This window comes from Silurus meridionalis, chromosome 29 (genome assembly GCF_014805685.1).
Source record: "Silurus meridionalis isolate SWU-2019-XX chromosome 29, ASM1480568v1, whole genome shotgun sequence".
NCBI classification, from domain to species: domain Eukaryota; kingdom Metazoa; phylum Chordata; class Actinopteri; order Siluriformes; family Siluridae; genus Silurus; species Silurus meridionalis.
The window spans coordinates 5,823,175-5,846,848 of NC_060912.1; the positions used below are offsets into that span (position 1 = coordinate 5,823,175).

General features: G+C 35.3%; 1 protein-coding gene across 2 annotated transcripts; it reads left to right on the plus strand.

Moving 5' to 3' along the window:
• Window positions 1-1,383: 1,383 nt before the first annotated feature.
• On the plus strand, window positions 1,384-23,624 carry LOC124382017 (sodium/hydrogen exchanger 3-like). Of its 2 annotated transcripts, none has more exons than XM_046844088.1 (16): window positions 1,384-1,765; window positions 9,787-10,089; window positions 10,192-10,352; window positions 10,451-10,529; window positions 10,657-10,834; window positions 10,992-11,212; window positions 11,324-11,526; window positions 12,205-12,294; window positions 12,413-12,483; window positions 12,594-12,723; window positions 12,840-12,994; window positions 17,273-17,390; window positions 17,472-17,636; window positions 18,725-18,773; window positions 18,876-18,962; window positions 19,100-23,624. In XM_046844088.1, the coding sequence occupies exons 1-16, from the start codon at window positions 1,513-1,515 to the stop codon at window positions 19,363-19,365; spliced, it is 2,529 nt and encodes an 842-aa protein (XP_046700044.1). In that variant the 5' UTR covers window positions 1,384-1,512; the 3' UTR covers window positions 19,366-23,624. The 2 variants fall into 2 exon arrangements, with proteins under 2 accessions (XP_046700044.1, XP_046700045.1); XM_046844089.1 differs by lacking the exon at window positions 1,384-1,765 and adding an exon at window positions 4,911-5,263.
• Window positions 23,625-23,674: the final 50 nt, after the last annotated feature.

The window sequence follows — 23,674 nt, forward strand, 5'->3', positions numbered from 1 at the left end:
TCCCACATACCTGTATGTAAGATCTGTATATTTTGCACACGTCATCCTGACTGTACATTGTGTATAGATTTTTCTTCTTTAATTTCTATTTTTTTGCATTGTTGTGCCTAACTTTCTTCACGAAGACACATTTGGCAATAATTCTGATTCTGATGATGATTTTTTAATGACATTTTTAAATACTAAGCTAAAACATTGAGAGCAGATACTGACTCCCATTCTTTATTGGTAATAAGCTTAATTTACATTTAACTAAAATATTTTTTATTTAAATTTACCTATTTACTTTTTTATTATTACTTACATTGTAAATATAATCAATATAATAGCATATAAATAAAATAAAACTATTCTTAACATTCAAGTATCTTTATATCTGAACCAGTTCTAGTTCTAAAAAATCAATTTCTTTTTCAAATTTATATGTAAAATATTCTTAAATATCCGATTCAACATGGTTTTTAGTTTGTATTGGTTCCTGTCTCACGTTGGACCATCTATAATATTTAGTAAAGAAACTATAATGGCTGTTGTAACAGCTTAAATGCAAAATGCTACATTTTATTTAGAATTAAATGATTTTTACTATTGCAATATTGGTGTTTTTAAGCAACTTTCCAGTAATATCAGATAATAATGATGAATAATATAAGTATTATACAAATGCTAATATGAAAAACATTTACATGAAATGATCTGATCATATAATTACATTTGCTGTAGATTAACAAAATGTATTTATAATACAATTATTACTATTTAAATAAAATACCTCATCAGCACCCTTCATCACACTAGTTAGCATTTTTAACTTAAAAAAATCAATCAAATGATAATGGTTTATGAAACAAATAACCCAATAACTAAAAGCTAAATTTACAATAAAAAACAGCAAAATCTTATTTTATGAGATAATTTATAATTCTTTTCCCTCTAGTTTAATTGAAAAATGCTAACAAATATATATAAAACAAACATATTATTGAATTGTAGGATGTGCGTTGAAAATGTAAAGGTAAATGTTTTACATCATTTAGCAAAGACCTATAAAGACACATTGGAGTTGCTTTTAAATGTAGCTCTTAAATTGTTTGTGTACTTTTAGATTGTAATTTTAGCACAAATGTGGAAGGGAATAATTAGGGTACAAAAGCTTAAATATGATGTTAAGGCCTACTTTCTTTTTTTTAGCTTTGATGATTAAGTTATTAAAAAAAAATACTACATTTCCCTGAAATGCATGTCAAATTTGTATTAGTGGTTTTTAATACAGGTGAGTCAAGAGGGTGTGTCCAGATCGGAACCATTACAGCGTCTTGATTTAGCTGGAGGAGGAGCAATGCCTGAACAAGGGATAAACACAGGTGGTATATACATGCCTCAGACAAAAGTGTGTGAGAGAAATAGAGGAGACTATCTGAAGATAGTCTCGCAGTTTACAGGTTAGAACATTTTTCCAAGGTCAGAAAAGGCAAGCAAGTGCCAGAAAGACGAAGGGGAAATCTCTGCAACATGGCACTTATATCAAGGTTAAGCCTTTACATCACTGTAGTATTGATATTCAGTTCTTCATGCTGTGCTGAAGTATTTAGAAGCAGCAGTAGCAGCAGCAGCTCATCCAGTAGTAGTACAGGGTCTGAAGCCACCAGCAATGCTTCTGCCTCGACCGTCACAACACTGCCAATTGTCACATGGAAATGGCATCATGTGGAAACCCCGTACTTGGTGGCTCTATGGATCTTTGTATGCTGGCTTTGCAAACTAGGTAAGCCAAATCTGACATCCTGCTCTATTGGATAATAAGAAGACTGGCACTTTTTAGAGAAAAATGTGATGATCTAGAGATGGCAATTGCTTCCACTGAATCACTTTCTATTCATATGACACTTTTAGTTTCTGAAGGTTTCATATAGATAGAGTTGTTTTAATACAACCTTCCATGTGTTATGTGCTATCCAAATCAAAATCAGAAGGAGCTTTACTGCCAAGTGTGTTTGCACTTTCAAGGAATTTGATTTTGGTGATAGACGTTTCCAGTTGCACAAAGTAAAACAGAAATTAAAAAATAGAAATAAGACAAAAAAAGGAAATAAATAAAGAAGAATAGAAGTAACATTTTATTTTTATTTTTTTATTTTCTTCATTACATTTTATATAGTAAGTTATTTCACAGTATAAAACTTATTGCACAATTATAAAAGCTATTGCACTTTTCTTTTTAAAGAAAATAAATCTAGTATTATTGCACATAAAAGTATAGGTTTTGATTAGTAAAAGTAGCATTGCACATATATTTTATTTAATTGCACAATGGGGAGAGCATTTATGTGTTTTTTTTGCAAGCATCTCTTATGTAAGGACAAGTGGAATATATAATGTATAATTAGATTATAAGTTTGTATTTGTAAACATCTTTTGCTCTGAAAAGTCACAGAATTTAACTTTTAAGCACAGGGTTTAAAACAACCTCTATTGTGGGCATGTTTGTGTGTGTGTGTGTGTGTGTGTGTGTGTGTGTGTGTGTGTGTGTGTGTGTGTGTGTGTGTGTGTTTCTTTCTTTTAACCATGCCCTGCAGGCCGTTTTTGTATTTAATACCCCATTGCACACAAACCAGTTCAGGAAATATCACTCTGTCTGCAGTAAATCAATGCCTTAAACATAATTTTTTTTTCACCTCAGTAGCCAAATGGATCATTGGTGTAATTGCATGTCCTTGAAAGTCTAAGATGCTATGTGGCATTGACTTCAGCAGCAGTGCTCCTGCTGTGTAACATTCAATGTGCTTAATGGTTTGGTGTTCGAGACAAAGTAAAGAGTCTGACATGCAAAAATCTGTAAATATCCTGAATACTGGAAAAACTTGGCAATACACATCTGTTTTGAATAGTCTTTAAACCAAAGATCTAAAAAAGACTGATGAGTGTCATTGTAATGATTGACACAAGTCTTCCTTAATGCTTGCTTTTGATTTAATAGTTCAAAAGCTGTATTTTCATAGAGGAATACCGTGTAGCCCTTCATAACCAGGATTAGGTTCAGCAGTTAACATGCAGTCTTCAGGTCTAATCCATGTATGAATAACCTTAAATCTGTTTCTAATGGAAAGAAAATGCTATAATATCCTATCTACCTTCGCACCGGATGGCTCCTTAAAGTCGTTTGGAAAGACTTGTGTCAATCATTAAAATGAAGTTCCTTTCAGGGGACATGAGCCTGACCTTTTTTTTTTTTTTTTTTTTTTAATAAGAAAGCTTGTAGAATCATTTGAGATTAGAAACAAAAATGGCTGTTTCAAGGTCGTTCCCTCTGAGCCGTTCGCATGCCAGATATGCACCACGCATGGGCTATGAAGTCAAATGAAACAAATCATTAACGGTTTGAGAAGAGGGTGATGGTTTTCTACTAAAACATGGGCACATTTATTAGGACAAAGTATCCAGTCTGAATAAGTGCTCCAAAAACATATTTTGTATTAATGTTGGTATGTTTGGTATTTTAATTCTTTTTCAGTAAAATATTCAAATACCGAAAATTCCATCTTCAGTGCGACAATGTGACGATCGTGTGTCGACGAACATAGCTATCAATACACAGTTCCGAAAAAATAATCTAAAGAAAATCAGTCGTAAATTGATAAAATCATACTGTCATATACTGTAACTCATATCATTGTTTGATCAGTGCCTTGTGGGTGAGATTTATCACAAAAATGTGTAATATATAATATTAAATAAAATAATTCAATTCATATTAAATAGTTAACGAATTACTTTAACATTTCCAGTGATTGACTTGCATTACACATTGTAATGTATAGCACAAAGAGTTTCTGTGCACTGATAATATTTATAATAATAATAATAATAATAATAATAATAATAATAATAATAATAATAATAATAATAATAACAATAATATTAATAATAATAATAATAATTCATAAAAATTGGCATATAAAATGTCTGAGCGCCAAACAATTTTTATTACATTTTTTTTAAATTATTATTATTTGGGTAATTTTTTGATAGTTATGAACCACTTACACTATATGGACAAAAGTTTGTGGAGACCTGACTATAAAGTATGTATCGAGCTTAGCAAACATTCTATTTAACATTTAATCTCAATTTGCTATTATAAAAAGTTCCCCGTTTCTGTGAAGATGTTTCAATAGATTTTGGAGTGCGCTTGTGGAGATTTGTGTTCATTCAGCCACAAAGGTGGTTATAAATTCATGTACTGATGTAGGTGAGATGAGGAGGCCTGGAGTGCATGCAGCGTTCACATTCATCCCAAATGTGTAAAACAGGCTTGAGGTCAGAGCTCTATAGCAGGCCACTCAAAATCTTCCACTCCAACTGATATAAATCACATTTTCATGAAGCCGACTTTGTGCACTTTGCACCATGCTGGAACAGGTTTAGGTCTCCTAGTTCATGTGAAGTGAAAAGTTAATGCTGGTGTATCCAAAGACATCTTATACAATTGTGTGTCTCCAAATATGTGGTAGCAGTTTTAGGAAGAACCACATACGGCTGGAAAAGTCAGGCATCCTAGCATTCCTTAAATTAATATCAAATTGAATCTGTTGAAATGTTCATAGAACATTTTATATGTGTTTTTTTTTTTTTTTTTTACAGTTTGAGAAGTTTAAGAATGCTGCTTTATAGTGCTTAAATACTTTCACTTCTACTTGAATAAATGTTTCCTAAACGTGACACGTTAGAGCTGTGTCCAATGAGGATGTCTCCAGTCCATGAAGGTCAGTTTAAAAGGCTGAGAGTGGATACTCAAGTACTCTATCTTTAGGCTATTGCACCATGGCTGACTGGGGACAAAAGGCATAAAAGTGTGTGTGTGTGTGTGTGTGTGTGTGTGTGTGTGTGTGTGTGTGTGTGTGTAAAAGAAAGTGAGAGGACAACTTACCAAAAGTGTTGCTAAAGACCACCTCTATGGGCACTTCTGGACTAGACATAGCTACTGAATAACTGTAGTGGCACTGTGTAGAAGGCAAACAGACCCTGAGACGTTGCTGTCTGCCCGACACAATGTTTCACTCTTGCCGACTGTGTTTGCTGGGGGTTGCATTTATGATCTATGCAACTATCCCAGTGGCTGAAGGACAGACTGGAAAGACGATGAATAACCATGGAGAGAGAAACTTAACAAATGTTCCTGTAGTGACATTAAGATGGGACCATGTGGAGACCCCTTACTTGGTAGTACTGTGGATACTTGTTGCTGGAGTGGCAAAGGTTTCTGGTATGTAAAAATGCCTTAAATATAAGTATATAGCAGAAGTGTATAGATAGATAAATAGATAGATAGATAGATAGATAGATAGATAGATAGATAGATAGATAGATAGATAGATAGATAGATAGATAGATAGATAGACAGATAGACAGACAGACAGACAGACAGACAGACAGACAGACAGACACTATTCATCCTAATAGGAAATGTATAAAAAATGACCCATTGTGTAAATTTTGTGTATGATTTCAAGTGTATGTTTTTGTGTACCAAAATGACAAAATATTAGCATTTAATGGTCTTAAGAACAAATCATTGGTCAGGAAATGAGCAAAAACTTTTTGCTGATAGTTTCAAATAGCTGATCATGAAAACAATTTTCTGAGATAGTTTGTATTTGTATAGTCAGAATGTCCCTGTTTATAGCTTTTCCCCAAGTCAGTTCACTATGGCAAATGTAAATGCGAAAATACGTTTAGTTCTTGATAAATTTCAAATCAACGATTGTGTTTCTGTTGATGTTGAGACCATTAAAAACTTCATATTTTTTTTTTTTATTTAAGAGTAATTCTGTAATTTTGAACCTGAGTGGGGGTTTTTTTGTTCAAAAGTGTATGTAATTCTGAACCCGAACCTACCAGGGGTTCAGGGGTTAAACACAATGTATAATCAAGAATTAGGAAGACAATTCAAACATTCATGAGTATTGAATGCGTGTGCGTCATCACTGTCAAGGGTGACGCTTTTTTCTGTGGTTTGTCAGTCTATGTTTCAGTATGACACTCTCATTCTGAAGAGATGTCTATGTGGTATCATGGTTCTATTAACAGCAGTAGACACCAGATTTCTGAAGTGGTGTGTTTTGTTTCTCATGAGACACTATGGCAGACAGTTACATTTCTGTTCCAACAAATGGTTTATTTTACACCTGCTACGTAAATGCACCTTTTCCTGTTTAGGTGAAACGGGATCTCTTTAAAAAATTCACTGAATCACTCAACCACACTATAATTTGAGCGTGTATGGGGAATAAATGCTAATAAAAAAAACGTCATTATTAGCATCACCCTAGCTAATCCTAACCCTAAACTGACTTGGAGATGATGTATGAAAAAACTGAGCTCTCAAATGATCAAAAAAATTGCACACTGTCCCAAATGCTATTTTGGTTTCCTGGGGTTTAAAATGGCTGAACACTTCCTTTGTGTCTTTACCACACATTAAAGCAACCCGTTGCGACTGTGAATGAAAACCAACCAAACAGCGAGAATAAAACTAAATATATAAAGAGCCTAAAAGTCAGAAAATGTTTTTAAGGTTACATCTGCAAAAAAAAAATTAAAAATCAGTTCGATGAACAACCAGAAGGTTAAAGTTCATATTGATGTTAACCTAACCAGGCCACCAAACTCCATAAAAGTTAAATGTTAAAAAGTTGAATAGTTAAGTGTGCAAAGGTTAAAAGGTTTAAAAACCTGAGAAATATTTTAGAAAATGTTGAAACTTTATGTTTAATATTTAAAAAAGGCTAAAACATTAAAAGATTTATTTGAGGATTAAAACTTTGAAACACTATTATGCTAACACAGTTAGCCGCTAGGTTGTTGCTTTTTTGTTGATAAATTCCTTCATGTTTATGATGGAAGTGATGTAATCATATCCAGTGTTGGGGGTTACACGTTACAAGTAACGTGCGTTACGTAATAATATTACTTTTCTGGAGTAACGAGTAAAGTAGCGTGTTACTTTATAAATTTACACATTAATATCTGAGTTACTTTTTTAAAAAAGTAATGCGAGTTACTTTTCAGTTAAATTATTTTGCATAAAAAACTAAATACTGAATTAAAATGAACGTAGTCACGTAGAATCGCGCACTCATACGTGCGAGCCGCGGGAACAGAAGCTGGTCAGAAGTGGAGATGGCAAACCAGAGCATTACATTACTGTGATGGAAGTGTTCTTATTATTTTGAAATAGTCGAGGAAAAGGAGAAAGGAATAATGGTTAAGACAGAAAAAGAGAAAACTTTTGTCGACTTTCCACCACTGCAGATCTATGGACTGCTCAGAATAAAAGTTTTCCGTGGGAGACACATGTACGATGCCATCGCAGTAAAAATAGAGAGCAAATTCACAGCTTATTTGCTCTTTGTGGAAAGATAAACTGCCACGGTCACTGATAATAGCATGAACTTTGTAAAAGCGTTCAGAATGTTTCAAGCTGATGATGAAGCAGAGAATGATGTAGACGAGGACAAGGTCATATTTACGGAATTGCACGAAGTTTTACGAGATGACAGCGAAAGGTATGTTCTCCCTCTGCATCACCGGTGTGCAGCCCACACCCTTAAACTTAGATACACAAACGATAGTTACATTCCTGATGGCGAAGGCAGATTGAAAAGCAGTGTACAGAAGTGCGTCTGGAAAGTGTCCAGCCTTGTGGTCAAAATTTTGTCGATCATCTTATTGTTCGCTAAGAAGTTATTAAGCATTTTAAATGTTTAAGACATGTCATTGTCCCTAATATAATTTCTTAATGGCAATTATCTATATTACACCTGTTACACCTGTAAGGCGTGAAAGAGATACAAGTAACGCAAAAGTAACGCAAAAGTAATATAACGCATTACTTTCCATAAAAAATAACTAAGTAACGTAATTAGTTACTTTTTTGGGGAGTAACTCAATATTGTAATGCATTACTTTTAAAAGTAACATTGGCCAATACTGATCATATCAGGAAATAATTATTTTCTTATCTCTAGCTTCTATAGTTTGACTTGTGGACTAAACATAAAAGCACCCCAATATATTTTAATAAAAATTACTCCTTTCATTAAAACCCAATGGGATGCAGCATGTCATTCCCAAAGTGGCTGTACATACGTTTTTCTACATAGAAATTGCAGGACATGAAAATAATAGGATTAGAACAATAACAAGAGGAAGATTATGGAGAACATTATGTCAGTTTAGTCAAGACAACACAATTGCATCATTATATAATCTATACTTAGATAAAGATATACTGCTTCAGGGCAGCACAGTGGTGCAGTGAGTAGCGTCACAACTTCTCTGGTTAAATCCTGAGCTCAATTTGTTGTCCATGCAGAGTTTCTGTATTCGATCTCCTCCATTTTGCTTTTTTCTCTCAGCTCCAAAATGTGCCATTATTACTAGGTCAAAACATACAATATTTGCCATTCATTCTTAGTTTGGTATTAAGGTGGCAATCCTGTTTCTCTCTCTCTCTCTCTCTCTCTCTCTCTCTCTCTCTCTCTCTCTCTCTCACACACACACACACACACACACACACACACACACACTATTTTTTGGAAAGTGTGACCGGGGTTCAATGAAAAATGTTGATTAACTCATCACAGCACCTTAAATAAACATAAATCTGTCAGTGTTTTGAATTTATATATGATTGATTGATTTGAATTTGTCCCATAAGTTCAAGTTCAGTTTTCCTACAATCTCTCAAATCCTTCCTTTTACCAAGAAATATTGTAAGGCATTGGTGTGAGCATAGAACTTAATATCAGAATTTTTTTCCAGCAAATTAAGTGTAATTATTACTGAAGGTCGTATCTACAAACATGCTTTAGTCTAATCAATGAATACTTTTGTAGTTGAATGACAAAAATCTTTACTTAAAAGTTTTTTGTGGAAAGCCTTTCCAGAGGAGTGGAGCTTATTATCACAGCTCTTTGTCTGGAAGTGATTAAAAGATGCTCATAAAACACAAATGGGGTTCATGGTCAGGTTTATAGATTGAATACTAATCTACACTTTTCACAGAAATCACACATAAATGCATTCACCTGCCAGTCCTGAAAAGAAATAACGAGACAACTGAGAAACTGATCTACCACTAACAATTATACAAAATGCAGAACCTAAATCTAGAAGATAGACTACCAAATTATGGCTGATGCAAGAGCTCTGAATTTGATGAAATGTGAGTTCATCTCCTTCTTCTATGAGAAAGAAGCTAAACATTCTGGTTGGGGACCAAGGTACCTCTATGAATGTAACCAGAGGATCTCAGTATAATATAATTTCTATATATTCTTATTTATTTCTTCAACATATTGTTCATTTTTGAAGGGTTTGCTATTTCTGTCAGCACTTTCATTGAACTTATTTCTTGACCTGCTGGCTACTGATCATCTCAGAACCTTTGAAGACATGCATGTAGATTCATAGTCACTCATGTGAAGTGTTTTGGTAATCAGGAATGATTACATCCATAGTACAATTCTGAATTCCCACTTCATATCCTTTCTGTCCCTCATATCCTTTCAATGCTACAAAATCAGAATGGCTCTGCGTAATGCTTTGTTTCATAATGTACCTACATGCAATAAGTGTATTAAGCTATAGCCATGTGGTATAGGCAAGTGGTTTTGTATAAGGGAACCATACCTTTATACAAAGAATACAAACAGATACTTAAAAGTGATATAATCGTTATCGATTTTAGCATAATAATCCGATTTCTTTTTATCCTCTATGCAGTGATACAAATGAACACCAAGCTCAAAAGCTTTTTCCCAGAGAGTGGGCTCCTGATCATCTGTGGTTTTATTCTGGGCGGCATCGTCTGGGGCGCAGACAAGGTACAAACCTTTTCGCTCAGCCCAAGGAACTTCTTTTACTTTTTACTGCCCCAGATCATCCTGGACACGGGCTACTTCATGCCCAACAAGCTTTTCTTCAGCAACCTGGGTGCTATCCTGATTCATGCCGTTATTGGGACAGTGTGGAACGCAGCTGCATTAGGGGTCACTCTGTGGGCCTGCTTTCTAGGAGGAGCTATGGGTATATCTGAGTGTTTTATCAAAACCTTGTATTAAGCCAAATTTGATATAACATACAGTATACAGTATAGGGATGATGTGACCGTTTATATCTGTTCAACAGGTGACCTCCAGATCGGACTCTTACAGTTTCTGCTATTCGGCAGCTTGCTTGCTGCTGTAGATCCAGTGGCTGTGATTGCTGTGTTTGAAGAGGTGCATGTAAATGAAGTGCTGTTCATCTGGGTCTTTGGCGAGTCCCTGCTCAATGACGGAGTCACTGTGGTTAGTCTGTGCAATCACTTTATCATGGCTTAATATGTCGTGCTTTTATTGCGAGGTTTTTTCATTTTTGATATTCTTTTTACTTTTTCACTTAATAGGTGCTGTACAATGTTTTTGATGCTTTTGTGTCTTTGGGAGGGCCAAAGATTAATGCTGGTGAAATCATCAAAGGCATTGGTATGGCAATAAATCTTAAAATCAAAACATTCTCATGCTGTGAAAATGTTAATGATGTTTGCTTTCCACACCCATTTCATCTTTTGTCTTCACCGCTTTCTTTTTTTTTTTTTTGGTCTCTCCTCAGTATCATTTTTCGTAGTGGCATTTGGAGGGTCTATGATCGGTGTCGCGTTTGCCATCATCATCTCATTGTTGACCAAGTATACGGGGAAAGTCCAGATCATTGAGGCTGGTTTCATCTTCGTGCTCGGCTACCTGTCCTACCTCACAGCTGAAATGCTTTCACTCTCTTCCATCCTTTCGTAAGAACATGCCTGCTTTTCGATATAATCAACATGGCGTTTTAGTCAAATATCTCACTTAAGTATACAACTGATATGGAACTTGCTAGATGAGAATAGTAGGTAACCTTTGCATCAATTCAACCAGTAGTGAATGTTCTTGCATATTATTTTCCAGGATCACTTTCTTTGGTGTTTGCTGCCAGAAATACGTGAACGCTAACATGGATGAAAAGTCAGTTACTACAGTGCGCTACACCATGAAAGTATTTGCAATTGGCTCAGAGACCATGATCTTTGTCTTCTTGGGTATCACTGCTATCGATAATGTCATCTGGGTGTGGAATACTGGCTTTATTCTCCTTACACTGCTCTTCGCTATAGTGTACAGATTTATAGGTAAGTGTTTTAGAGAAAAAAGATTAATCTTAATAAACCTGAAATCAAATTACACATAATCGAATAACCTTCTCTCTTCTTCTATCTTTATGTTGCATGTGGACTCTCCAGGTGTCTTTGCCTTGACCTGGATTCTAAACCAGTATAGACTGGTTCCAATTGAGATCATTGATCAGATAGTGATGAGTTACGGTGGCCTGCGTGGGGCTGTGGCATATGGGTTGGCAGCGTCCTTAGATGAGACCAGGATTAAAGAGAAGAACCTGCTGATCAGCACAACACTCATTGTGGTGTACTTCACTGTCATCCTTCAGGTACGTTGACAGGTTTGTTACTACGTCAATTTCAGAAGACAAACCAGACTACAGGGTCAGAATCATATGAACACCTGAACTTGACACACATATGTGCTTGTACCATCCCAGTGCAAAGACATGGCATTAATATGGTGTTACAAATTAAATTAAATTAAATTAAATTAAATTAAATTAAATTAAATTAAATTAAATTAAATTAAATTAAATTAAATTAAATTAAATTAAATTAAATTAAATTAAATTAAATTAAATTAAATTGAATTGAATTGAATTAAAAAAGTTCAGTTCAGATCAATTCAGTTATTTTTAATTCAATACAATTTATTTGTATTTTTATAGCACTTATGTTTGTCCCTTACATTTGTAAGTTTATCCCTAATGAGTGAGCCAGTGGTGACTGTGGCAAGAAAAAACTCCGCAAGATGGCATGAGGAAGAAACCTTGAGAGGAACCAGACACAAAAAGGACCCCATCCTCATGTGGCTGGCACCGAATGTCCATTTTTTTACAATTCCATCATTAAAAGTATACCCCATGACCCTTCAACTCCAACCCCAGTCCATATTTTAAACAATTATACTGTGATGGTTTGGTGAAAAAAACATATATGGCCAGGCGTCCATATACTTCTGGCATTTTGGCATCATTAACATCATTGTCTTCTGATTTTTTCAGGGTCTCACTATGAAGCCTCTTGTCAAATGGCTAAAAGTTAAGAGGGTGATGGCAACTGAATTGAAACTGATTGAGAAAGTAAACAACAGGGTAATGTAACATAATGCACTCAGACAACAGTGAAAAAAACCAACACATAGAGAATCTATTTCGGAAAATGTAGATGTTCCCGACTAACTCGATATTATTTGATGTATTTGTGCCACAGGCTTGCGAGCATATACTGGCTGCAATGGAGGATATATGTGGACGCATAGGTGATAACTGGTGGACCAGAGGGTGGGTGCTGGAACATTATTATCTTGATGGCATGACACTGCAGTCACACTTCATAGACTTATTTGCTGACTTTAGATTTTATTTATAGATTTTTTTTCTTTTCTTTTCAGATGGAAGCGCTTTGAAGGGACGTACATCACATGGTTTTTAATGAAGCCAGAAGCCAGGAAAAACCAAGACTACCTTTTCAGCATCTTCCACAAACTTAATCTGGAGGATGCTGTTAATTATGTTACCGAGGTGTGCGATGGGATTACAAACGACCTGTTTGTTGTATTTCAGATATAATAATGCTTCTTTGTAATCAAGATAAGGTTTACGAAAGTATAAATGCCTCCAATGTTGTCTCATCGCAGGGAGAAAAACAAGGATCTCTGGCTTTCCTGCGCAACAGTGAAGGCACGAATGTTAATTTCGAGAAAAAGTATGGTTTGGAGTTTTCAGGAGTGATGCCTGATATCACATCTGAGTTAGACTACGGCACAGATAACGTACCAGTGACCTCCATCATGTGAGTGTACCGGATTTGATCAACTACACTACTGTATTTATGGCAAATGTAATCTAAGGGAAGTACTTTTGCCATTTTAAAATTAATTTTAATCCAAAAAAGAAATTGGGACACGAATTGAATTGATAATTGGTCCTGAATGGCAACAGTAAGAACTCTGAAGAAATCAGATACCACTAAAAGAAATATATGGTTTTGTTCACATTGAACTTTAATTGTATTTATATGTCTGTATTAACCGCACATGAATGTAGACAATAACTATTTTTGTGTGTGTGTGTGTGGAGTTTGTCTTGAGGGCCAGTGCTAATTTCCATAATAATAAGTAAATAAAATCACACACCCCCTGGCTATGCTAATCAACAACCAACAACGTTATTAATGTTCAGTAGGATTGTTCGTATTTTAATATTCCTAAAACCTTTTCAATGCCATTATTATTGTTATCAATAATGGAATTTAAAAAGTTTAAGGAGTATTAAAACGAGCTGGTTTATCATTCTCTACATTCTCTTCTTATTTTCTTTTGCGGTATCAGAATGTGTAACGCAATTCAATCATTATAAATGTTACAGCAATTTGTTAAACATTTTACATGAATTTAATCTCTTTATTTCTGCAGAAACTAGGCTAGCTAACAGCATTTAGTGGAAAATATATCTGACCTATTATACATTTAAGAAAAACAAAACAATCCTACACGTTAATTAAAGTTTTTTTCCAAACATTCAGCTGAAATATTTCATTATGCCTCTTGTAAAACTTCCCAAAGGTTTTCTTTAGTTTCTAGTGTTTTTTTTTAGGATTTTTTTTTTGACCTTGTAATCCAGTTCTTCCCAGGGCAGTTCCATAGGATTAAGGTGCAGTGACTGGACAAGCCCTTCCATGACAGATAAAACTCCAGCCGACTGTTTGCTCTAAGTTTACAGAGCTTGGACGTATGCTTCAGGTCATGTTGTATGGTGAAGTTGGTTGCAATTAGTCTCAGCCCCGATGGAATTGAATAGTGTTGAAGTACTGTATAGAATGGTGGCCATATTGGTTCAGTATCCCATTTACCTGGAATAAGTCTCCAACCTTTCCTGATTCAAAACAACCCCAAACCATTAAGCTTCCATCTCCATGTTTGACTGTGGGCAGATATCTTCTCTCCTGTTCTCCATCTATTTTATATTAGAGCCAAAAATGGCACATTTGGACTCATCTGTCCACAGAACATTATTCCAGTCACTCAATGTCCAATTCATGCATGTGTCTCAAAAAAACATAAAACAGTGGGTGTTCCCAAACTTTAGACAATGAATATATTCACTTAGCATTAAAATCATTAATCATGAGCTCCTACTTAATATTTAATGTTATTTTTAGCTTGTTATAAATGCCCATACATAAAATTCGATATATAGCAATATATGCAAAGCACATGTTACATACATGTTCATGTTTGGATCACACAGAGAGAGATATATGTCAGATACTTGTACATATATTTACAAATATTTAAAAATGGCAGAATATGCAAAATATATTTTTTCCAAAAATACACATATACAATATATGACATATATGCATATAGAATACATAAAATAAAATATGTTTATCCTTGTATTTACAACACACACATACACACATTGTGCTTGTGTAATACATAAAATTTACTCTTTTCCAAAAACGTATTACTTGCTTACTTTATATAACTACCTTACAGTTCCTCAATCCTATTCAATGAATGGTGAAAAACATTTACTTTTCATGCATTTATTGCTAGTTTACAATTTCTTTCAGAGTAAAAAAAAAAAAAAAAAAAGAAAACCTGACATAATGCAATTAAAGCAATTGTTTAAAACCTGGATGTCAACAAGTAACAGGAATCAACAAGAAACCAACTCTAACATTGGACATAATGTAAATAAACTGTAACATTGTAACATTAAGTAATCAAAGTAACATTGTGAAATTGTTAATTAGTGCAGTAATCAATTTGTACTTTCCACTGATCTGGAACTTGAAACACTGCATTTGAGTGTTTGTCCTAAACGGGAGTGAAAAATGTTGGAATAATGTCACTCCCAATCAACCGTTTTACAAAGAAATCACACAAGTAATTTTACATTTTATTTAAAAAAAAAGTAAAAAGTGATTGTTTTAATAAAGTCAAAAACGCAAAAATGTGGAATGAAATAGTAAAAATAGATACGAGTTTTTAAATAAGATTTTTTTAAATAGAAATAAAAAAATACAAAAAAATACAAATAATAAAAAATACATGAAATTCATGTTTCACTTCATGCACACAATTTGTTTTAACATGAAATCAAACCATTAAATGAAGATAACTTTCATATACAGTTGACTAAGTGTCCAACTTTTTGGCATATTTGCAAAGGATATTTCTAGCAAAGTAAAATGAAAGGTGACCGTAAATCTTACAGTGATTCAAGTTACAAACATTTGGTAACATGTTTGATAAATAAAAAAAAAAAATTGCATTTACATTTAGAGAACATTCATATGTTTGTTTGAAAGTTAGCATGTTAGCAAAGGAAAAAGTATGTAAAGATGACAAAGCTGTTTAAAAAAAAACACGTAATCTGTAAGCATGATGCACGTAATCAAAATAACAATAAAACATTTGTCATTTATTTTGAAAAGGCGGGAAATAGTTCATTCGTCCGTAACTGCAGTGACGAAAAACTAAGATATTGATTAAATCAAGACTGATTAAATCAATTAGAGTTTTTTGTTTGTTTTTGTTTTTTTGCAACTGTATGGCTCATGTGCATTATCTACATTTGCACTTTATGACAATGTTATTTGATCAGGTTGGTTCTGGATCCATTACATTCCTCTTATGAAAGAAGAATTTGGAACAATAATAGTTATTTTATAGCATTTTAAATATTTCTTATTTGAATTGTTTGCTCAAAGAAAAGCTTGAATAATTTCATTCCACTGCATTTACATGTACATTTATTTACATGACCTCTCAAAGTACTCTCTAGGAGTGTAACAATGTTGAATAGTCCCATGAACAAATTCTACATTAACATTTATGTGACACAGTTTTCACATAGTAACTAATTCCATAACTCAACATCAGCGATCTGATATATTATGTTCTACTTTAATGTATCGTGAACGGTGTTACACATTATTTTCAAGTATATGTACCATGAATATGTATAGAACAATTAGCTAGTAAGTACAAAAGAAAATGTGTTCCACATACAGTATTTGTACATATACTTTATTATATACAGTTGTGTGAAAAAGTGTTTGCCACTTCCTGATTGCTTTTTTTTTTTTTGCACGTTTGTCACACTTTAATGTTCAAACTAATTCAAATATTAGTAAAAGATAACACAAGTGAACACGACATGCGTTTTTTAAATGAAGGTTTTTATTATTGAGGGAAAACAAAATAAAGACTTTGGAGTGGCCTAGTCAAAGTCCTGACCTGAATCCTTTAGAGATGCTGTGGCATGACCTTAAAAAGGCGGTTCATGCTCGAAAACTCTCCAATGTGGCTGAATTACGACAATTCTGTATAGATGAGTGGCAAAATTCCTCCACAGTGCTGTAACAGACTCATTGCATGTTATTAGGTTATTAGGTTATTAGGTTTAGGGGGCAAACACTTTTTCACACAAGGCCATGTAGTTTTGGATTTTGTTTTCCCTCAATAATAAAAACATTCTGATAAGAAATCACTTTTTTCACACCACTGTATGTCTCAAGCAACCAACAGGATTACAAATGTTCTTCTATGTTCACATATATTAACTAGCATTTTCTATATATGCTAATATATGGCCATGTATCAGATTGCTTTGTTTGATTGTCATTACCTCATGATTTCAAAATGTGCACAGATATGATATTAAGCCGTCGTGTTTTATTTGATTAAAGCTGCTTTTTACACTGAACCTTCTGTTATGCTAATACGACGTGTAACTAGCAACTTGTCTGTGTGTATTTGAAATTGGGTTGTATTTAGCCTAGCATTTTTAGCGCATAAGCGAAAAGTACAGCTCTTTTCCATTGCCCTTAAGGTCATACCTTCAGATTTAAGTGTAAACATTCACCTGCATGCTCTATAGCTACAGTAATGAGAAGAAAGAATTAAAAGTAAATGTAGGACTGTTTATGAAACACACACCACCATACTGTATATTCTTTGTTGCCTTACGAAGGTTAAACTGTCTTCTATAACATTGGGCAAAGAAAGTCATCATTACTGATACAAAATGCATACATTTGTTCTCTATTTCCACCCAGACGCGACAGCATTCCGTCTGTGTCTCTGAATATTCATGAGCAAGATATGAAAGCCATCAACGAGGACGTCAATGCCCACCACTTACTGCAACAACATCTGTATCGGAGCAGGAAAAATGTAAATCACCCAAATTCAAAGCACATTTCTCCCTACCCAGAAATCTCAGTTACATCAACTTTCTTTCATTTCTCTGCACAGCACCGCCACAGGTACAGCCGTAGCGACTTCACCATCAACCAGAGTGAAGATGAAGTGCAGGAGATCTTCCAGAGGACCATGAGAAGCCGCCTGGAATCGTTCAAATCTGCCAAGATGGGGGTCACTCCAGCCAAGAAAATCACAAAGCATCCCAAGAAAGAAAAGGTAAGAGCTTTTAGGAGATAAATCTGTTATTACTTAGAATGCAATACAGCATATAGTATGTGGTCAAAGTATGTGGACACATGAATATCAACACTATAAATGGTTCTTTGCCAAAATCTTGCTACGAATTACACAATTGCATAGGTATGTCACAATTTTATTGAATAGTCTTTATTTTACTTTCCAAGTTTTTATTATTTTTTTATACTTTTCTAGCCCCAGCATAGACTTAGAAAAATTTTTGTACATGCAACCCATGATATTCGGCAATAAAGATCCTGATTCACTTTCCTTTCATCGGAACTAAAGGGATGAAACCTGTTCCAGCATCACACTGACCCTGTGCACAAAACAAGCTGTGAATATTAGTGACTTCAACCATGGTTGTTGGTATAAGATGGGCTTCTGTGAGTGTTTCAGAGACTGCTGATCTTCTAGAGTTTATACAGTTGCTAAAAAAAACCCTATTATATGAGCAAAGGGTCTGCAGAATGAGAAAAACCTAGATGAGGAGAGTGGTGAGAGGAAATTGACCAAACGTTTTGAGCTGACAGGATGTCTATAATAACCCAAGTGAGCACTCTTTACAGACACAGTAAGCAGAAAAGAATCTCAGAAAGCAAAACCTTAAAATCAATGAGCTACAACAGCAGAAAACCATACCAGGCTCCACTCCTATCATGGGAACAGATTGAAAGACTGAAAAAAACACAGGAGTCGAACCCAAGACGGTCTTCTGCTGTTACACCCAAGCACTTTAAGGTTGAACATTTTTGAGATTGTAAAAAGATTGTAATTGTAAAGTGTGATTATTTAAGTCCCTGTAAAATAATGTAGCTATTTTCCTCTGATTCTCTGATCGGGGTTTCAATCCTGCTGAACTGTTCAGTGTTTTTAGTTTTCTGTACCATTCGGTATGAGCTTTTGTGTGTGAGAATTCCAGGAAATATGTGAAATACCTCACACAATGTGACCGAAGCTCAATAACCTGCAGCTACAGGATTGTTTGATTGGATAATTGCCTGAATATGCAGATGAACATGGACAGGATGTGTATAAAGATGTATAATCTTGTGTGTGGTTTCTAGACGTCTAACTCGAAGGCAGAGAACACAGCCGATCCCTTTGGAGATGAAGGTAGCATTTTTATTTGTATTATTTGGATCAATTGGTTAAAAAAATTTGAGGATGTATTACAACAATATTTTTTCTTCCATCCTTGGCGTATATTTTGTTTAGATTTCGAGTTTTCTGAAGTAGACAGTACGTCCAGCAGTGATGGAAGGGCTATAGGTGGCAGTTCCCAATCAAGATTTGCAACTGGAGGTGAGCTTCAGCTTTCAGCACAGTGATTCCGAAATCATTTTGCCGTAGACACTCCACCATGCTGGAGAATCTTTTGCCCTAAAGATATATTTTATTAAGATATATATTGTAATGCTTCTTCTGTTTTTTGGTACCAGGTATCGACAACCCAGCCTTCATGCCAGAGATGGACGCTCCCCCTCCTCCGTGGCTAACGGAGGCCGAGAACGACTCGAGCGTCGCCCCTTCCCAAAGAGCGCAGCGCAGCCTGCCCTGGAGCCCCAGCAACCTTCGCCGCCTGGCACCTTTGAGGATCAGTAACCTCTCAACAGACTCCTTTATGATGGCAGATGCTCCTTCAGCGGAGGAATCCCACGAGGAAACATTCGAGGAACCACCGAAAAAGGATGGCACGCATCTCTAGGCTTCATATTATACAATATTTAACATTATGCACTAGTGCTAAGAGTAAGATGGTATGGTTTAGAGGTTAGTATTTAGGTTTTATTGATTCGTTTTTTTCTTGAATATATCCGTCCTCTGAAGACGTTCATAATAGCGTGCCAATGGCTTGCCAAAGAAACATGGTAACTGCTCATTTGAGTGCTTTTGATGCACTTTTTATCTTGGAAAGTGAAATATCATAACACAGTCCTTCAGTTGATCATTTGTCATTTTGAATGTAATATTTTCCAGTCCATAACCAAATACACTATATGGACTAAAGGTTGTGGACACCTGATTAAGTATGTTTTTTTTTTTTTGCTTTTGAACATCCCATTTCTGATTTTTCCCAATAACCTCCACTCTTCTTGGAGGACGTTCCTTCAGGTTTTGAAATGTCCTTGTGGAGATTTGTGCACATTTTGCCTACAAGGGTGTTAAAGTGTAGGTGAGGTCAGGAGGCCTGGGGGTGCAGTCATCGTTCCAATTCATCCCAAAGGTGTTTAAAAGGGGTTAAGGTCAAAATATGTATAGCAGATTATTCAAAGATCTCCACGGAGCAGGCTTTGTGCACTTGTGTCATACTGGAACAGGTTTGGGTCTCCTAGTGAAGTATCTCTATTTTTCTCCATGTTTCCCAATTGTTTTGTCGATATAGTGTTCAAGATTTATAGGATGACGTTTTAATGCCACCTTAAAAAAAAAAAAAAGGTCAGCGATATTTTTTTTATGAGATTTAAGTTGCACTACGAGAATCAAGTCGAAATTACGAGGATAAAGTCGTAGCAATACGGGAATTAAGGGGTAATATTTTGGGGCAAAGTCAAAATTGCGAGAAACGCTTTGCATAAAATGGATGGTTGGTTAAATCCTACTTCAGGTTAAGATTTAACTCCTACTTTAACTCCACTATAACGCAGTTATAATTAGTAAACCGACACTGCGGCGGTTCTGTCGGAAACTACATTTATTTAGAAAAAAAATCAGACAGACACTGAGGAAACTGCCTCTTTTGTGCAGTCTAAATCATATCGATGGTTACATCTGCTTGCAATTCGAAGGGGATGTGTTGTTTGTCAAGAGACTATGAGGATGATGATCGACCCCGAGGAGAATATCGACCCTGAAGGAGTTAAACTCCAACACTAGTTTCTTTAAAAAAAATGTTTAAGGTGGCACTAAAACGCTATTGCAGATTTTCTCCCTACAGCATATAGGGATAGTAATGTTGAACAGGTTGCCATGTTGTGTAAAAGCACATGAGTAAATTCTATACCTTCCTCTTTCTTTCCTTCACCCATAGGCAGATGATTATTTTTGGCCTACAGTCTACAATCTTGTTCTACTTGTGTGCTTCTTCAGTGTCTAAGCTTCAGTGTTTATTTGCACCGTGTCAAATTTATTTATTGCAGAATTAATGAAATCCTTCGATGCCTAAATAGAACCCTGTCTATGCTCATGTGTGAAATATGCTGCCTAAAACTTTTAGAAAAGAATAAAATGTGATCATTTATAGTCTTGTCACTTTTTTCCTTTCACAACAAAAAAAAAACGAATGCAGGTAAGAAAAGGGACACATATTGCATACATAGATATTTAATTCAAATATTAACAATTAAATAGGACAATAAAACAAACATAAAGGCTCCATGAAATACTAGGATTGGGTGATATAACCATTCCAGAAATGTGTTTTGAAGCTGAGGCAGGTCCATCAAGAGACAAATCGAGTGCTCTATGTATGTATGTATGTATGTATGTATGTATGTAGGTATGTACGGTAACCAAAGCAGAATTGATTTATTTCCCCCGTAAGTAATCTCGAGAAAAAGAGGAAAAAACTGACACGGCACTACGGAGCAGGAGCACTGAGTGAACGCTTTAGCAACTCTAGTTTCTCTGTTCGAAGCAATTTTGCTGCTGAAACCTGTATAGAACGGATGCAGAATTCATAAACAGCCGATGCTGATACACAGCTGCTCCGAAGGACGACGAGCACAAGCTATTTCTGATAGAAACTAGATTTAACTGAAGCTTTCTGGACCCGTCTTTCTGGAATTTTAAAACTTTTGTAACTGTAATTATGTCGCCTGTATCCTGTATCGTTTTCCAGTTGCTGCCTGGCTCGTGCAAGCAGTTGGTCAATGCCATGCCAAGTGCCCCGATCACCAACAAAAAAAAAAAACCCATGTGAAAAAAGTTTGGTCCTGACATGACGTTACTGGCAAAGTCTTTACGGATCTGAATGTGTTCTTGGCAAAGAAAATGACAAGTTAGACACATTGTATTATATATTTTTTTTCTTTTAAACACATACACACATTATACAGTATATCACGTATATCAGTACATACTCGGCTTCGACGTTGAAACGAAAGGCTCGTGCCCTTTGAGCATTTCAAAAGTACGCTTTGTTTTATGTCCTTTATTTACTAGTTTAAGATCAGCACCATCAAGAAAGGCACATTCCACAGACAAGTCTCCTTTTATAGTGAATTCACCTCTATGTGGAAAATTGTAATAATAATAATCATAAGAACAATGCAAGGATATAAAATAGGGTTTTAGTTCATAATCTTTTATCATAGTGGATAAAACATTTAGACAAAAATTCTTTTTTAGGCTGGACCTTAAATCAAAGGGCAGGTTTCTAAAGTCTGCTCACGTTTCAATGGGACAAAAACACACAAACAAGTGTGACGTTATATAAAAGAAAGAATTTAACATTAGCCACTTGAAACCACACCAATACCATAAAGATAAGACAATGCATAAAAAAAAATTTACATTGAAAAGAAAAAAAAACAAAAAAACCTGGAGGTCAACAGTCTATTGCATTTTTACTGATTATTGTTAGACGCTCGTTGTTAATAATAAGGTCATTTGAATATTCGCGTATCTCTCGTAGACTTTATTATTTTCGTTAGCAAAAATAAGTGGTGTGCGTTACACAGATCCGTTCTTTTAAATATACAAATATACCTCTGCTCTGAATTAAAAAGGCTTTTTTTTTTTTTGAGCCAAGGCACCCCATAAGTCCAGCACGGAGAGAAGGGGCGGGGCTTATTACATCACAGTTTGTGCCCGACCTCTCCACCCTCCCACGAAATGCCTCGTTGACTGGGCCCTAGCGACGATATCCGTGGCAACTCGACATGATAAAAAGTACTACAGGACCCCTTTTAAATGCATGGGATTTGCATGCCATATTCATTATTATTTTCAAGTTAAAAAAAACAAACACAAAAAAAACAAATCGAATGCTGGTAAGTGCCAGAGAAGTAGCAGGTACGTTCAAAACGGATGGGAGGTTTCACAGTGCCACGCACCGAATCATCATCAAAACAAAAAGGAATAAATCAGCCGAACGTGTGCTTCAACCATTAAGGCATTTCGATTGGCTGAAGAAGCTCTTAATGGTTGTTTACGGTCACATTTCATAATACGTCAGTTCCTTTCTATGAATTAAGAGGCGAAAAGGTGTGCGGATGCAATACAATCCCAGACATCTAAACCGATCCTACAACTTTTTTCAGTTTCCATTGGAGCCAGCTGTTCAAAGACCATCATTTTTTTTTCAAATATGAAAACTATTAAATTCTTGCTATTTTCTTTTTATTCGTATGTTGGCGGATAAACTGATTATTCAATTCGACTGGAAAATACTTTCTTGTACCCCAATCAAAGCATAATAAACAAACCAGAAAGCAAGCTCGAGTCAGGTGCTGTTTACACGGTTAGATGATGTAATCAGTTATTATATGAATCAAAGGGGTTTTTGAACATCTGGCTCTTGGACGTTATTCGTGACGCCGAAGAAAGATGCAAGACCTCGCCCAACCTACGAGGCTCTCAGGTGAATCGTTTGTTTCTAAGACAAGAGCATGCAACTTCTAAACACTTCGAAAGAAAATACATGTTTGAAGTGTAAAGAACACGGCAAGCTGTAGAACCAAACCAGGGAAAGGGAACGGTGGACAAGACGGTTCTGACACCCCCCCGAATTACAGCAGCGCACTTCGTAGCACCTGGGCAAAAAGCGCCCCAACAATTAAGTGCAGTAATATTGTCGTTGTTCCACTCGCACACTCTTTGCACCAAAACAGATCTGTTTGTAGATTTAGCAGCTACACTGGTTTGCATCTGGATGTGGCTTCGAGGATAAAAATTGACATAAGCCAATGCTTAAGGACAAGAGAGGTCAAGTAGTCAACAGTCCTCATTTAAAAAAAACAAACACACACACACAGATCCACTGAGGCACATAATATTCATCACGCTGAAAAGTT

Bases quoted from the DNA above. Each gene is read 5' to 3' on its own strand.
- LOC124382017 (XM_046844088.1), top strand. From the start codon at position 1,513: ATGGCACTTATATCAAGGTTAAGCCTTTACATCACTGTAGTATTGATA. The intron at 17,637-18,724 runs GTAAGAGCTTTT...TGTGGTTTCTAG, and splicing joins AGCATCCCAAGAAAGAAAAG to ACGTCTAACTCGAAGGCAGA. The intron at 18,963-19,099 runs GTGAGCTTCAGC...TTTTGGTACCAG, and splicing joins ATCAAGATTTGCAACTGGAG to GTATCGACAACCCAGCCTTC.